The 15,684-nt window shown below is 35.0% G+C and overlaps 1 protein-coding gene across 1 annotated transcript; it reads left to right on the top strand.

Annotated features, from left to right (window-relative positions):
• The first annotated feature begins 2,730 nt into the window (after nt 1-2,730).
• LOC101998944 (taste receptor type 2 member 125-like) lies at nt 2,731-3,636 on the top strand. Its single transcript, XM_005369243.1, has one exon. The coding sequence runs from the start codon at nt 2,731-2,733 to the stop codon at nt 3,634-3,636; it is 906 nt and encodes a 301-aa protein (XP_005369300.1).
• The last annotated feature ends 12,048 nt before the right edge of the window (nt 3,637-15,684 follow it).

The raw sequence follows: 15,684 nt of genomic DNA on the forward strand, positions 1-15,684 counted from the left end.
GTTATGTTCATTTATCAGAAAAATAGTTTTTCCTTGTGCTTATGACATATCTGTTCCCAGGTTCTTGGTCTCATTTACAATATCAGGCATGGGATCTATTTCATAGAGTGGGCCTTAACTCCAATAAAATAGTGGTTGGTTACTATATAACTTAATTCATGTCAGTATTACAGAAGTGGGCATCTCATACAGCCAGGATATCATTACTTCTCACCGAGTTCAGATTAGGGTAAAATTGATGATTACTTAAATTCTAGAAATGATTGTTACCCTAAAGACTTGAAGGTTCTAGCTTAATAGCAGGTAGATCTCTCCATGTTCGGTATTTCCACCTTCTGGTTCTCTGTATTGCCTTGATGCCAAGAAATGAGGCAGGGCTTTGACATTACTTCTCTTTTAATTTATTGAACTCACATCTGTCCTTAAACACTATAAATTCACAGACTCACCTTCCCTGAGATAATTCTGACATATCTATCTATCTATCCATATCTTCCTGATTTCATCTGAAAAGTTCAAAAGTGGTAAATTTTTATTAATGCAATTAGTCTTCATTTTATGATACATTGCTAACAAAAGTGGTTACTTGCTTACACAAAAGTTTCAGTCATCCTGCTTAAGTATTAACAGAAGTAGACTAAACCAATACATTGCACAGTCAAGCAAATTAGGCTAAGGTATACCCTAAACTCCTGTTCTATCAGAAGTAATGAATGGCAGGTCACAGCACATGTCAGTAATGAATATCATCAAAAAAAAATAGTTGATAATTTTTAGGAAATGGTGTTCTTTTCATACCTCCATTAAATTAGATCATATGGTATATAGTGAATGAATGATCATAACCATGTATTTATATTGTCCCATTTAGGTGCTGAAAATGTGCTTGAGATCTAAAAGCTTTCAATTATATGAACTCAGTATTGGCAGCATTAAGGTGAAATATGGTACTTTCAAAACATGTGTAAATTAGAATTTACATGCAATTGAGTAAAGACCCAGCAATCTGAAGAATGAATTTGCACTCTGCTTTTGGGATCAAGTGATGATGTCAGAGTCACCTTGGCTGGAAGACCACCTTTCTCAAGGAGCTGTTGTTCAGGCAGAATATAAGGTGTGTTTGCCCAATATAAGGTACAGGAACAGGTAGAGCAATATTGCTCCCAGCCCCCAGAATCATGATTTTGTCACTTTGCTAGGGCGGTATAATTACATATCCACAGTAACTTAAATTTTTCTTTGTCTATTTTGCCTTCCCTCTTTCTTACATGGAAGAAGCCAAGCCATGAAACATAATAGCCTCTAAGATGATACCATAATTATGCTTCTGAAAATTTTAAACTAATTCTCATACTGGACTACCTTATGTTCATGTTGATTTTCTTTGATCATTGTTCCTTCAGAGATGACAAAGTATGTGAACTTTATACACAGCAATACCCTAGATCCTTTCTGACATCACATGAAGTTGATGATGCATCTTTTGATTGGTTCCTGTATTGTCTCATTTCTTTGTGTTCTCTTCAGCTGCTACAGAGCAGTGGCATTATGATCTCAATTAGAGAGTTTGTCATTAGTTAGTTAGTTTATTATAGAACCAATAACGGTGGGATGTAAAGAAAGAAAAAAATTTCAAAGTCAATGATGCTCACAAGAAATTGCCCTGTTGAGGGAAGGACAGGCAAAAGGTGAGGAGCCTGAGCCCCCTCAGCTTAGTGACTAATTCAGTGTTTCAGATAGATTTGTATAAGTTTTCATTCATAAGAAAAACTTAGCCGGGCGATGGTGGCGCACGCCTTTAATCCCAGCACTTGGGAGGCAGAGGCAGGCAGATCCCTGTGAGTTCGAGACAAGCCTGGTCTACAGAGCTAGTTCCAGGACAGGCTCCAAAGCCACAGAGAAACCCTGTCTCGAAAAACTAAAAAAAACAAACAAACAAACAAAAAAAAACTTAACCTAAGTTTATTGAATTACTATATTTAGTACCAGTTTGTTCACTTGGGACTAATATTTAAACATTGTAACTATCTTGATTCAAAGAATGAGTTACCAAAATAAGAAATGTAGTCTATGCTCTTTCATAATGAAGTAGAAAATTATTTAGATAAAAATAAATGTGAGGTATGTGTATATGTATGTATATGCCAGAATAATTATTCTCATTACTATATATTCAAGTATTAATGGTCTACATATAGTTATTAGATATTTTTTTGGACAATATGAGAAAATCTCTCTGGAGTCCTAATTTGAAGTATTAATATATCTTTACTTAAGAAATAACTTGTGTTGGTTTAGATTTCATTTTCCTCTCCTGCATGACTTACAGTTTTTGCATGGTACTTTTCCAGACCTCAAGATATCAGATTAAAATATGAAAGGTAAATCCATGCAATAATGCAAATAAATGTATATGAATTTGAATGTTGGCATATGAAAATTCAGCATGTCCTTTATCATCAATCAAAAAGACTCTGGGCTACTATAGAAAAAGGCATTTGAATGGAGCTCAACCAGACTTAGAAAATGCAATTCTTTCATGAAGCCAACTGATATTGTTTGTTTTTTATTATTGCATCTGAAAACTGAAATGAGTGTATATGTGGTATACTTTGAAAAATTGTAGATATATAACATTTAAAATGATTTCATTGCCACCAATTCTTCAGTGACTTTATGTCCGAGAACATAAAAACAATGAGAGATGCCATACAAGTGATATCAACAACAATGTTCAATGTGGAGTTTATATCTGGAAATTTGGGGAATGGGTTCATTGCAGTGGTGAACATCATGGACTGGGTCAAGAGAAGAAAGATCTCTTCAGTGGATCAGAGCCTCACTGCTTTGGCCATCTCCAGGATCATTGTTCTGTGGTCAGTGTACATAATGATATCAATGTTTTCAATGTACCCAGAATTAAAAGTGACCATAATAACAGTAAAACTGACTAATCTTATCTGGATAATTTCTAACCATTTTAGCATCTGGATGGCCACCATTCTCAGCATCCTTTATTTTCTCAAGGTAGCCAATTTTTCTAACTCTATTTTCCTCTACCTAAGGTGGAGATTTACAAAGGTGGTTCCAGTGGCATTGCTGGTTTCCCTGTTCCTCTTGTTTGTAAATATTTTAGTGGTGGAAATACAAATAGACATGTGGATGGATCAGTTCAAAGCAAATGTATCTTACAGCTGCAAATTAAAAAAATTTGCACACATCACAAGGCTTCTTGTATTAACAAATGCTATGTTTCCATTAGTACCCTTCACTGTGTCCATGACAATGTTTTTTCTGCTCATCTTCTCCCTGTGGAAACATGTGAAGAAGATAAAGCACATTACCAAAAGCTCCCGAGATGCCAGCACCACAGCTCACATCACAGCCTTGAAAGCTATAGTTGCCTTTCTCCTGCTGTATACAATTTTTACATTCTCTCTTTTTGTACAACTTTGGAGTCATGAGTTTGAAGAAAATATTATTTTCAAAAATATTTTCCGTGTTGGTATAATTGCTTTTCCATCACTCCATTCATTTGTCCTGATTATGGGAAACAGTAAGCTGAGGCAGACCTCTCTTCTGGTACTGACAGCATTAAGGTGCAAGATCCAAGGATGTGCACCCTTGAGTCTCTGACACAGTAGGTGGGGGGATAATTTGCATAATTTCGATGGGCATTACTTCATAAGAAATTATTGTTCACTTTAATGTACATATTGTAAATGCAATTGCATCCTGTAAGAAGCAAGTGCTATACAAACTGAAAGCAACTATGGGAAGAATGGGAATATAAAACATCTGCATGTAAGAATATTTTCAGTAATAAAATTTCAATGGCTGTAAATTATTTGAGATTTTCAAATGATTAATTCATACTATAGAAATATCCACTCCTGTTAGAAAAATAGTTAATTATTTAATTTTTTTATTTACTATTGCTGTTAAGAATAAAGACCTCAAATCAGCTCCCTAGCACCCAAGTAAAGGATAGATGTAGTTCAACACTTAGGGATCAAACATAGGTAGATTCTGAGAATCACTGGCTGATCAGTCTATCAGAAACAGCAAACTTCAGTCTATAATTAGAGACCCTATATCAAGACTATAAGGATTAATTTATACAAATGGACATCCATTGTACACCTCTAAATACACAGACATGTGCTGACAAACACACATACATACAGCTGTATGACACCCATGCATATAAATAATGATATAATAATAAAATTGCAATTAAATGCACACACCCATGAAACAGTAAAAAAAATCAATAAATTTTATACACATAAAATAATTTCTACTTTTGTGCCATATCGAAATATGGGCCCACAATCCACTCTCTCTTATTAATTTTAATAACTCCTGTGCTTCTGCAACAGGACAGATACGTCGCGCCTGACTTGGGCAAAGTCCTCTTCATTTACCCAAATTTTCCCGTCATTGGAACAGGCATCTTTTATGCAAGCCCCTGTCTTAGGCATCTGGGGAGAAGAAGCTTCAAACCCATCATTGACTGCCGACCTCTGTAAAGAGAAGAGATTAGTGGAGAGAAATATACTTTTCAGGCCCTGTGTATCAGCCATATCTTGTCAGGATGCATCACAGTGCTTTATGCATAATTATGCTCCCAAAGACTATATTCTCCTATCTTAAAGGAGAGTAGAATCACCTGAGTTGAAAATGTTTCTTCCACTGGTACAGAACATCATTCAGAGTTTACTTTCTCAGCATGTGTATCAACTCTCAACATTCATCGTCACAACCTCTCTTTCAGCCAACTGTCAATCGCAGCAACTCACAATCATGATTTTTCCACATCATTGGTCAATACCGATCTTTAGACACATCATCGGTCAATACCGATCTTTAGATTTCTAATACCGTAATTTCATGTTTAGCCAGTCAAAACCAGCTCTCCCAATTTTCATAATTTCGTGTTTGGCTGGTCAAAACCAGCTTTCTCGATTATTGATAACTTCATGTTTAGCCGGTCAGTACTAGCTCTCCAATTATTCATAACTTCATGTTTAGCCGGTCAGTACCAGCCCTCCAATTATTCATAATTTCATGTTTTTCTTTACCATAAATTCATATTCCTTTCGGTCATTACCAATGTATTTAGCACCATTGGTCATTACCAGATTTTTTCCCATCACCTTATATGCAGCTGTAAATATCAGGTCATTACCGTTAAGAGCATAATACCATTTGCTGTTATTAAATCTCATTTTCAGTCTTTGTGTAGCTGTTAAAACCTCAGTCTGTCCCTTTGTTAAGTGAAGGGGGGTTTTAGACATACTTTATTTTGCGTCTTTCTTTCCCTGTGGGGAAAGCTTAGGTCTTAGTTTTTAGGTTTAATATTTTATTCAAAATGAGTCCTGTCCCATAAACCGAGAACACTCAAATGTTCAGTTTGTATCTTAGTTCTGAAGCAACAGGTTTCATACTACAGCCAGCAGCAGACACCGCAGTCAGCTTGTCTCAGCAGGATCTGATCACAGAGCTCTGGAGACAAGCTGTCTGTGCCCTTAACAAAAGCCAGGATGCCTGCTCCTAGCTTCTTTTGTTAAAATGTGGATTACCTGAGAAGAGATGTTTGACTGAAGCTGATGACTTAAGAGTTCAGATATTTGGTGCTTCCTTCTTTTTGTAATTTGGAAGGATGTCTTATAGAGATGCTAATTCAGGGCCTACCTGACTGCTAGATGCAGATGTGACTTGAGCCCTGGTTGCCTAGGTGATGGCGTAATGTGTTTTCCCCCTTCCCCCGCTCAATTTGGCGTGGGTATATAAAATGATTGGACAATAAACGGGGTCGAGCTGGCCTTTTCCATGAAAAAAAAATAATTTCTAATCTAGAAAAATTGTTTTTTTATCATAAAATTTTCTATGTAGACTTACAAATCATAGTTTTTATATCTTCTCAAAATCATGGTGGCATTTTGATTAAATAGTCTATTGGAAATATATATTTACAATTGGAAGTAAGCCACAATTTTAATGAAAACTAGACATTATAAAATAGAAAATTGATGTGATTCATAGGCACTTGCTAGAGAAATGGTGTCATATATGTGCCTGCAACTTGAGTATTTATGCATACTACAGAGTTCACCAGTGCAATGTCAGTTTTCATATGGAGAAATTGAGACTTAACTTGGCAAAAGTTTAGGACGTAGTAATACATATATAGAGGTTTGGGGATTACATGTGTTTTCTGAACTGGCAGCCAGAAGCTTTACCGAAGTGTCACATTAATTTTCTATGCCAAACTCACTGTTTCTTGTTCATGTAATCTGCATGTAATTTTAATCATTATGTTTCTTTTTCCTTTTAAAATAGAAATGTTCATCTGTTGGTGTTGGCCTCATAATAAAATGTAATGAAGTTGTTTTAATGACTTGGTTTTGCAGAAGTAGGAATAATTTCAGAATCCAGAGTGCTAACTGTTAGATCATAGAACCAAAAATAATATTTCTTGGTGCTTCAATGGGAAGTGAAACACTAACTTAGGACCCAAATATTTTTAGATTATCTTTACAGAAAATAAATTTCTATTTGTTCTCAAAAAACTACTACATTATGAAATGTGTACTGTGTTTATTTTATTTATTTATTTCATGTACATTAGTGCTTTGCCTACATTTATGTCTGTGTGAGGGTGTTAGATCCCCTGGAAGTGAAGTCATAGAGAGTTGTAAGCTGTCGTGTGGGTTTGGGGACTTGAAACCAAGTAGTGTTCTGGAAGAGCAGACAGTGCTCCCAACAACTGAGCTCTTTTTTTTTTCCTTTTTGCTTGTTTGTTTGTTTGAGACAGGGTTTCTGTGTGTAGCCCCAGCTCTCCTGGAACTCACTCTGTACACTAGACTAGCCTCAAACTCAGAAATCAGCCTGCATCTGCCTCCTGATTACTGAGATTAAAGTATTGTTATTTATAACAAAATTTTATATTTCTTGTTTGTTGAATTAAACTGGCATATGTTAATAGTGGCACATAAACAGTGATATATAATCTAATCCATAATACTATATTGAATAAAGTATATTGTTTGATCTTGGAATAAGTGGGACTTGAAACTATCAGATGCAAAATAAAACTAGAAAGTGTCTAAAAAGAGTAAGTTGTAGCCAAAAAGAAAAATGTCAAGTTAACTGACAGAGAAATCTTGAAAAGATGTTTCAATGTTCTGAATAAATAAATATCTATAAATCATATACATATAAATAAGGATTTTTATACAATGTATTTTTGTTATATTTCTTCCATTTTCCAAACTTTTATGAGATCTCCATTTATCATCCACCCAAATAATATTCTTTCTCTCTCTTTATAAAGAAATAAAAACAAAAAACATAAAATCCCCAAACAAAAACAACCAATGAAACAATCAAACAAACAAAATTATGGAATCCACATATGTGTTGGTCAACTATTCCCGTGTGTTCCCCTGCCTATATGCAGCACCATCCCATTAAAGAAAAATGATTTCCCTGCCACCAAAGTTATAAATTGTAGATATCCTCTTGGTTAAGTGTGGAACTTTAAGTCCATTTTCCCTTTTCCATACTGACATATTTTTTTTTCTGGATTTAACTTGTATTGGTCTTGTAATGTGTCATGGTCTCTGAATTTGTAAGTGCCCTGACCCTTTTGTGTCTGGAAAATTCTGTCCCCTTAGAGCCATTTACCACCTTTGGCTTTTACAACCTGTCTACCTCCTCTTCTACATAGATTCCTGAATCTTGCAGAGAGAAATGTATTACCAGTATCCCAATAAAAATACAAACCGCAAAACATTCACTATCTTCTTCTTGTTTGGTTGTAGGTTTCTGTGTTAACTGTTATAAACTGCAAGAACTTCTCTGATGAGGGTTTAGTGAGGTTTTAGTGATTTATGGGTAAAGCAATATGTTTTTAGTAGTCATTTTTTGTTATGCTCATTTATCAGAAAAGTAATTTTTTCTTGTGCTTATGACCTATCTTATTGCAGTGTCTTGGTCTCATTTACAGCATATGGTATGGGATCCATTTCATAGAGTGGGCCTTAAATCTAATAAAATAGTGGTTGATTTCTCTGTAACTTAGTTCATGACACTATTACACAAGTGGGCATATCATGCAGGCAAGTTGTAACTACATCTTACAGAGTTAAGATTTTGGTGAGATTGATGTTTACTTAACGTCCAGAACTGATCATTAGCTTAAAGGTTTGAAGTTTCCAGTTGAATAACAGATCTCTCCATGCTACGTGTCAGAAGTGTTGGTGACATCTGTAAAATGGTCTTTTGTTGACGATTACAATATAGTAGTTCTACCCTAAAATAGAATAGAATATAAAAAAGGGTTTTTAATTTAGGGATGGATTCACAGATCAATGGTCCTCTGCATGAGTGAGAAACAGGAAATGAATCCAACAGCCAACAGAGATACTCATATTTCTACATCTGTTTTTACAGCACCCAAGGCCACATGAAAAGTGGTCCAAAGCCGGGTGGTCCAAAGCCGGGCGATGGTGGAGGCAGAGCCAGGTGGATCTCTGTGAGTTCGAGACCAGCCTGGTCTACAGAGCTAGTTCCAGGACAGGCTCCAAAGCCACAGAGAAACCCTGTCTCGGAAAAGCAAAAAAAAACAAAAAAACAAAAAAAAAAACAAAAACAAAAACAAAACAAAAAGTGGTCCAGCATCTAAAGGTCATTGGCTGAAGAATTACTCTCCCAGCAACTCCCACTTTTGTCTAAATTAGTGAGTTCCAAACCCAATGCAAAACTAGATATAATAAAAAAGATATCAAATGTAAAAATTAGAATTAAAACCAGCATAAACAACATCAAGCAAGAAACATATCCTAATGTTTCAATAGCTATGCTATCCTATGGAGTCTAAGTCTTGTATTAGAAACGGTTTGGCTAAGTCATGAGAGGAAAGTAATTATGACTATCTAGTCTTCAACCCCATCAAAGACCTGAGAAGGAAAATAATATTACTTGGGTAAACAGGAAGTACAAACAAGCAACTCCCCAAATGTTCAATAAATGACAGAGAAAACTGCTACTTGGCCAATCACACAAAGTCTCATTTGATACATGGGGAAGCAAACTTTGGCTAAGGCCTAGAATAACTGACAGACAATTTTCATAGGCAGGAAAACTTTCTTTTTTTTTTTTCTTTTTGGTTTTTCGAGACAGGGTTTCTCTGTGGCTTTGGAGCCTGTCCTGGAACTAGCTCTGTAGACCAGGCTGGTCTCGAACTCACAGAGATCCGCCTGCCTCTGCCTCCCGAGTGCTGGGATTAAAGGCGTGCGCCACCACCGCTCGGCAGGAAAACTTTCAAAACCCTCTTACCCTGTCTTAGTAAGTTTTAGTAATGTTTGGCAGTATTTTCTTCCTTGCATCCCACTTGTCCAGTCCAGATATACATTTTGGCAGTGGTTACTGCATGGGCAGTTCTTTTCCTAAAGGTTAGTTTTGCCAAGAAGTAAACAAGCTCTAAGTGGAGTGTGTTTGCTGCCCAACATTCTCTCGGGAATTGATTGATGCTCCCAGGAGCAATCGTATCTCACATCAACAGAACCATAAGTTATTTAAATGCCATATTCTACAGTTCTTTGAAGTGTTTGAAGATTACATATCTATGCAGAATACAATCTCTATGTATCTAAAGAATCAGATTAGTCTAACTATAAGTATGACAAACATGGATGACTATTGACCTATAATTCTTAATAATTATATAGCTTATAGAGGAAAGCTTCATATTAGAATACTAAACACTCTCTAAACAGCTGTCAGCAAAAGAGGATAATGACCTCAAAATAAAAACAATGTATAATATCTTGTTCAGAGGTAGAAATGTATAATGCAATGATCCTAAATTGTATCAATATACAAAATGTCTTAAACAGAGGTAGAAACATGCATAAAATATGACAAAAATAACTTTACATAGGTGTACAAATATTATAAACAGAATTGGGAGCATATTCAATATAACAAACATAATTTGAATTTGTATCAATATACACTAATCTATACCAAGTAAACTGTCTGTAAATAATAGCTCACAAGTATTCACTCTATTATTCACTATTATTATTAGTATAAGCTCACACACATCTACCTATTATCCCATCCAGTTTCCTTTTTCTGGAGTATGATATAGGGTTCTTTATTAAGGAATAGACTCACAGATCAGTAGTCCTCTGCACGAGTGAGGAATGGCGACCAAATACAGCAGCCAAGAGAGATACACATGTTTGTACATTTGTTTTATAGTACACAGGGCCATGCTCAAAGTGGTCTAGCATCTCAAAGGCCATTGACTGAAGGCATTCCCCCAGCAGTCTTTTTGTCAAGTTCTTCAGGGTAGTGAAGAGCATTAACAATAACCTGTAGTGTTTAGAGAGTTCTATAGCAACTCTTTGGCCAACAACTCAAAAAAGTAACTCATTTTCGACAGTAGAGATTTTATTTGATATGATGAATATGATGTGGAGTTGGGTCATTATATGGTAACTGCACTTAAATCTCTCTCTCATTCTCTCATTCACACACATATGAACCACCTACTGTAGTAGTTTTTCTAAAAGAATTTCAAAAGACCTTCATATAGATATCTCAATAAATATTATACTTTAACTTATCTTCCCGTTCCTTTTCTCATTTAATCTTCTTATGCTAATTTTATTCTTTACCACTTATAAACATTGGAAGATACCCAACTATATCCAGATCCCTTAGTAGATAATATATATCATATATGCAATATTACATATTGTTTTTGTAGCACTATACAATATTATATATAAGCATATGTGTAGGTTATATATAACAATAATGATTAAGATGAGGTCACAAATTTGTAAAGCAGACCATCCATGTGAGCACTGGATAGAAAGAGGGAGGAGTCACAATGTAGTAAGACAGTACTTATGTATGGTATCTCCAAAAACTTAGAGTAAACAAGGAATCTACACATACACACACACACACACACACACACACACACCCTTCTGTCTAGAACAACACTCTCTTGAATACAACACAGCTTACCAAAATGACCACAAAAAGATAGTTAAATGTTTTATTGAGAATCCACTCAGCTAGCCACTATTTGCTACATAGTTTCTTGTTAAAATTTGTGTGGGGGCTACTTCCTGATTAGACACTGAACCAACTAAATGCAGAGATAAGAACAACTCAATAAAAGGTGTGTGTGTGTGTGTGTGTGTGTGTGTGTGTGTTAGACATATACAGGACATATGCTTAGTGGTAGAAGGCATAAACCTGTATATGGATGACAAAATTGATGAAATCTTTGTATTAAAGAAATTAGACAGTCCAGTGGGAAAAGACAAAAAAAATTAAAATTCAAATAAAATGGCAAGAATGATATATTTGTCTTTTAGTAAATTTACTTGTGATTGCACTGCAATACAAAAATAAGTAGAATGTGAGTTTATCAAATAGATTCCCTAACTGAACTGCACTGCTATGCACTAGCAAAGGCTCCTTAAGATATTTCATAAAATACTGGATGTTTTCTCAATATCTGCAAAAATTTGAAGGGATCCAGGAAAAGCATCAAGCATCATATGTTGAGAAAATTAATTAATTAATTGAATTATATTGATGAGCACAAAAGTAAAACAAAAATATGTTTATAAATATACATTTCTTCTGTAGACAGTGTTCATTTTTGAAGTTAGAATACTCATTCCAAATAAATTCTAATAAGTCATAATATATTTCATGGTTATACTTAAAAGTACTGGATATATTTGAATAATTAAACACATAGTCTAGTTAGGAGATTTTTTTTTTAATATTGTAGTCTGAAAGGCTGGTAAAAAAGGAAATAATTTAAGTCTTTATAAGTTCTCCAAGGTTGTTGTAGAAAGTTTAACAGAATTAATTTGTATCCTAAAGTTGCTTCGATTTTTTTCAAAAACCAAGTCAAATGTGTGGATGCTTTTCTGGTGTCTATAGTATGTGTCTATTTTTTCATATTTTAGTGTTAATATAGTTTATTATGTATTTAAAAAATAAGGCCCTCTCTCCAAAAAGTTTAGCTTGCAAGGACAAATGACAGGTATACAGTGAAAAATAATTGTCTCTAAATATTTTTGCTTCCAAATGTTCAGGTATAATAATAAAAAAAACTGTCTTTATTTTAAAGAATAATTTCCTAAAAATTGCACCTTATGATCTTCAATCAAATTAAAGTTGGATTATATCAAGTGGCTATGCTAGGTCTATTAAGTTTCTTTTTGAAAATATCATGAGCCAGTCACCTGGAAATATTCAGAGCTTCATAGTTTTATCTCTTATGGCATTATATATGTCCTAGGTCATGGGTACTTATGCTTTTGCTGTGTCATTCATGAAATACAAAGCATCTTTGATGACTGTGGGATTAAAGCTCTCTTCCATCAGGGTCACTTTGCGGTGTTTAAAAGTCCCAGTGATCTCAATGGTATCCTGTATTCTCAGGAACCGAGGCCTTGTGTAGCTTAGCAGGTACTCTGAGATGTGCTAAAAGAGTTTTTTTTTTAGTTTTTTTTTGCATTGTGCTCATAGTTTTCTATCATCTTTATCGAGCCATCCCAATTCGAGCCTCATTGCTTGGCATAGGTACTCCATAAATGTTCACTTCCTCAACAAAGTCAACCAGTCCTACTATGTCAGCAACTTCGGTGGTAGCTACTTTCTCTCCTTTCCACCAGAATGAAAATAGATGAAATTTTCACAATCAATCACTAGGAGGTCCCAGTGTTGAAATAGAGGTCTCCTTTCTAAAAGACTTCCCTGAGTTTTTTCTTCTCTGTCAGATACTTTCCTCCTCCATTAAATGGCATAAGTTGTGTGATTTTGCAAATCAAGAGTCTGACATCATATTAAATCAGCTCATATGTTACAACTTTTCTTTGTATGTGTCTGTTTTTATGACTTGTGAACAATAAAAATAAATAAACTACCCTGTGCGAGGGTAGTTTTCAGGAGTTAATTGTATAAATGATAAACTTTTCAGGAGTTTTTCAGAAAATAAAATGAAACAAACAGAAAAACACACAACAAAAAATAAACAAGCAATCAAACAATAAAAAGAGAAGGGTTTGAAAGGAAAATTTTGCAGACAGGTTACTTCAAACTAAATTTTGCCAGAAATATTGAACCAAAGTAGAAAGTTGTAACATGCTGCATAAATTAAGTTTTAAACTTTACTAGTTGAAGTGTGAAAGCCTGAAAAACTTCAGTTATGCAAATACTGAGCCAAGCAAAATTCACAACAAGGAAAAGCATATATGTGTATTTTCATACTGCCAAATCATTTGAACTTACCTTCTAACTCCTGCAAGAAAAGATTGTTGTTTAGTCAAGAACATGAAATGGATTAGTGAATTTATTTTGTGTACTTTGGGAATCATAGTGTTTTATAGAAAACCTTCCACTACCCCCAATCTTTAGCATACTATGTAGTTTAACATGTGACATTTTTCACAGAACTTAAAAAAGGCCTTCCAGAATCCATAGGTACATAAGTATTGAGGAAAGAACATTAACAAATAATGGCTCTTTTGAATATATTTTGTTGTTTATTCTCTCCCTCTCTTAAGTTTGCTACTAAATAACATGACCACCCAAGGAATGGAACAATTCATTTTTGGAAACATTTGTTAAGATCATTATATAATATATTATAGTGGCATACAGTGAATACATTAAAATCTAAATGGCTAGACAACAAAAATAATTGTATGTCTCTGCTCATTTTAATTGTGAACATAATAGCCAGGTGATAGAATAGACGTATATGTCTGACAACAGATAAAAAGATAATGAATATATATGTATATATGTATGTCTAACTATTTGTCTGTCTGTCTATCTACCTATCTATCCATCTATAGATAGATATATTAATTTTAAGCAGAAATAGAAAGGTACAAATATATGTCACTTGCAAGAAAGTGGATTCCAATGAAGATTAGATGTTAAGTGAAATAGTCAGACTTAAATACAAATATCTTAGTGTTCAACTCATATGGGTCCTATATTTTAAAGATGCAGTACTAATATATGCATGTTTTATCTGTATAATTTATAGTAAAAATCCAAGCCTATAATAGTTATATATTTATAATCTCTATCTGTCTCTCTCTGTCTGTCTGTCTGTCTCTCTCTCTCTCTCTCTCTCGCTCTCTCTCTCTCTCTCTCACACACACACACACAGTAGTAGAAGAGATTTGCTGGAGAACAGTAAAGGTGGTGACAAAATATAGAACTGAGAATGTATATGTTAAACTATATGATATAGTTGTATAAAATGTCTTTATAAAACCTATCACTGTACAGAGAGAATAAATGTCATAAACACACTTTATTCTTCTCTAGAGTTGCTGCATAATGAATACCTATTATGAATAAGTGATTTGCATCTGGAAACATATCCCACTTTTCTTATTGAAAATAGGTTCTCCTTCCATACAATGCATCCCAACTGAAATATATCTTTTACCTTCTATCTTCCTTGCTTCCCCTTGATGATGGAAATCACAAAGTAGTCCCACATCAGTTCAGAATTACAAATAATAAAAGAAAACTTACAGATCACTGTCTTAGATAACTGCCCTCTACGTGAACAGGAACAGAGTCTAGCAGCCAAAAGTGGGAACTGGAAGCAAGAGAGTGGACAGATGCTATATAATTGCTTTTAGAGTATCAGAGATCACACCCAAGTGGGCTGGTATCTTAAAGGCTTTTGGCTAAAGAAGTGGAATGTGCTCCCACAGCATCTCCTACCCCATTCTTTACCCCATATCCATTCTCCTTCCATTTCTGCTTCACAAAATAGCAGGTCTCCAAGAGATGTCTGCCAAACAAGATAAGATAAGATACAATAAGAAAATATGAAAACCTCATATCAAGGCTGGATAAGGTACCTCAATAAGAGAAAAAGGGTCTCAAATGCAGGAAAGACTCAGAGATGCACCAGCTCCTTCTGTAGGTAGTCTCACAAAAACACCAAGCTAATGGCCATATAACATACTCAGTAGGCCTGTTGCAGATGCACACAAGCCTCATGCTTGCCATTTCAATCTCTGTGAGCCCATGTGAGCCCTGCTTAGTTTATTTGATGGGTCATGTTCTCTTAGTGTCCTACATTTCTGACTCCCACAGTCACCTTGCCCTACACCTCTTCTGTAGTGTTCCTAGATCTCCTAAACAATTGACCGGATGGGGACCTCCAGGTCTCTTTCTAGAATAACCCTCTTAGATTCCATAAAGTTTCTGCTGAACTTGGTTTCCATACCACTTCCAAGTGTCCTCCAATCCATCCATCCTCAAACACTATCCATCCATGCCTTCCCCCTCTCTGCCCTGATTCCTCCAGCTCCTGATCCAACCTACCTCCAGTCTACATGCAGAATCTTTTGTAATTCCACATCCCAGGGAATCTCATGCTTCCATCATAGCCCTCCTATTTACCTGACCTTTCTGAGTCTGTGGATTATAATTTGGTTATTACTTAACAGCTAATATCCACTTACAAGTGAGTACATAACATAATTGTCTTTCTGGGTCTGTGTTACCTCACTCAGGATGATTTTCTATTCTAGTTGCATTCATTTGCCTGAAAAATTTCATAATGTCTTTTTAAAGAAAACAGCTGAGTTTTCTTTA

Source organism: Microtus ochrogaster, unplaced genomic scaffold, assembly GCF_000317375.1.
Source record: "Microtus ochrogaster isolate Prairie Vole_2 unplaced genomic scaffold, MicOch1.0 UNK46, whole genome shotgun sequence".
Classification (NCBI taxonomy): domain Eukaryota; kingdom Metazoa; phylum Chordata; class Mammalia; order Rodentia; family Cricetidae; genus Microtus; species Microtus ochrogaster.

Bases quoted from the DNA above. Each gene is read 5' to 3' on its own strand.
- LOC101998944 (XM_005369243.1), top strand. From the start codon at position 2,731: ATGTTCAATGTGGAGTTTATATCTGGAAATTTGGGGAATGGGTTCATT.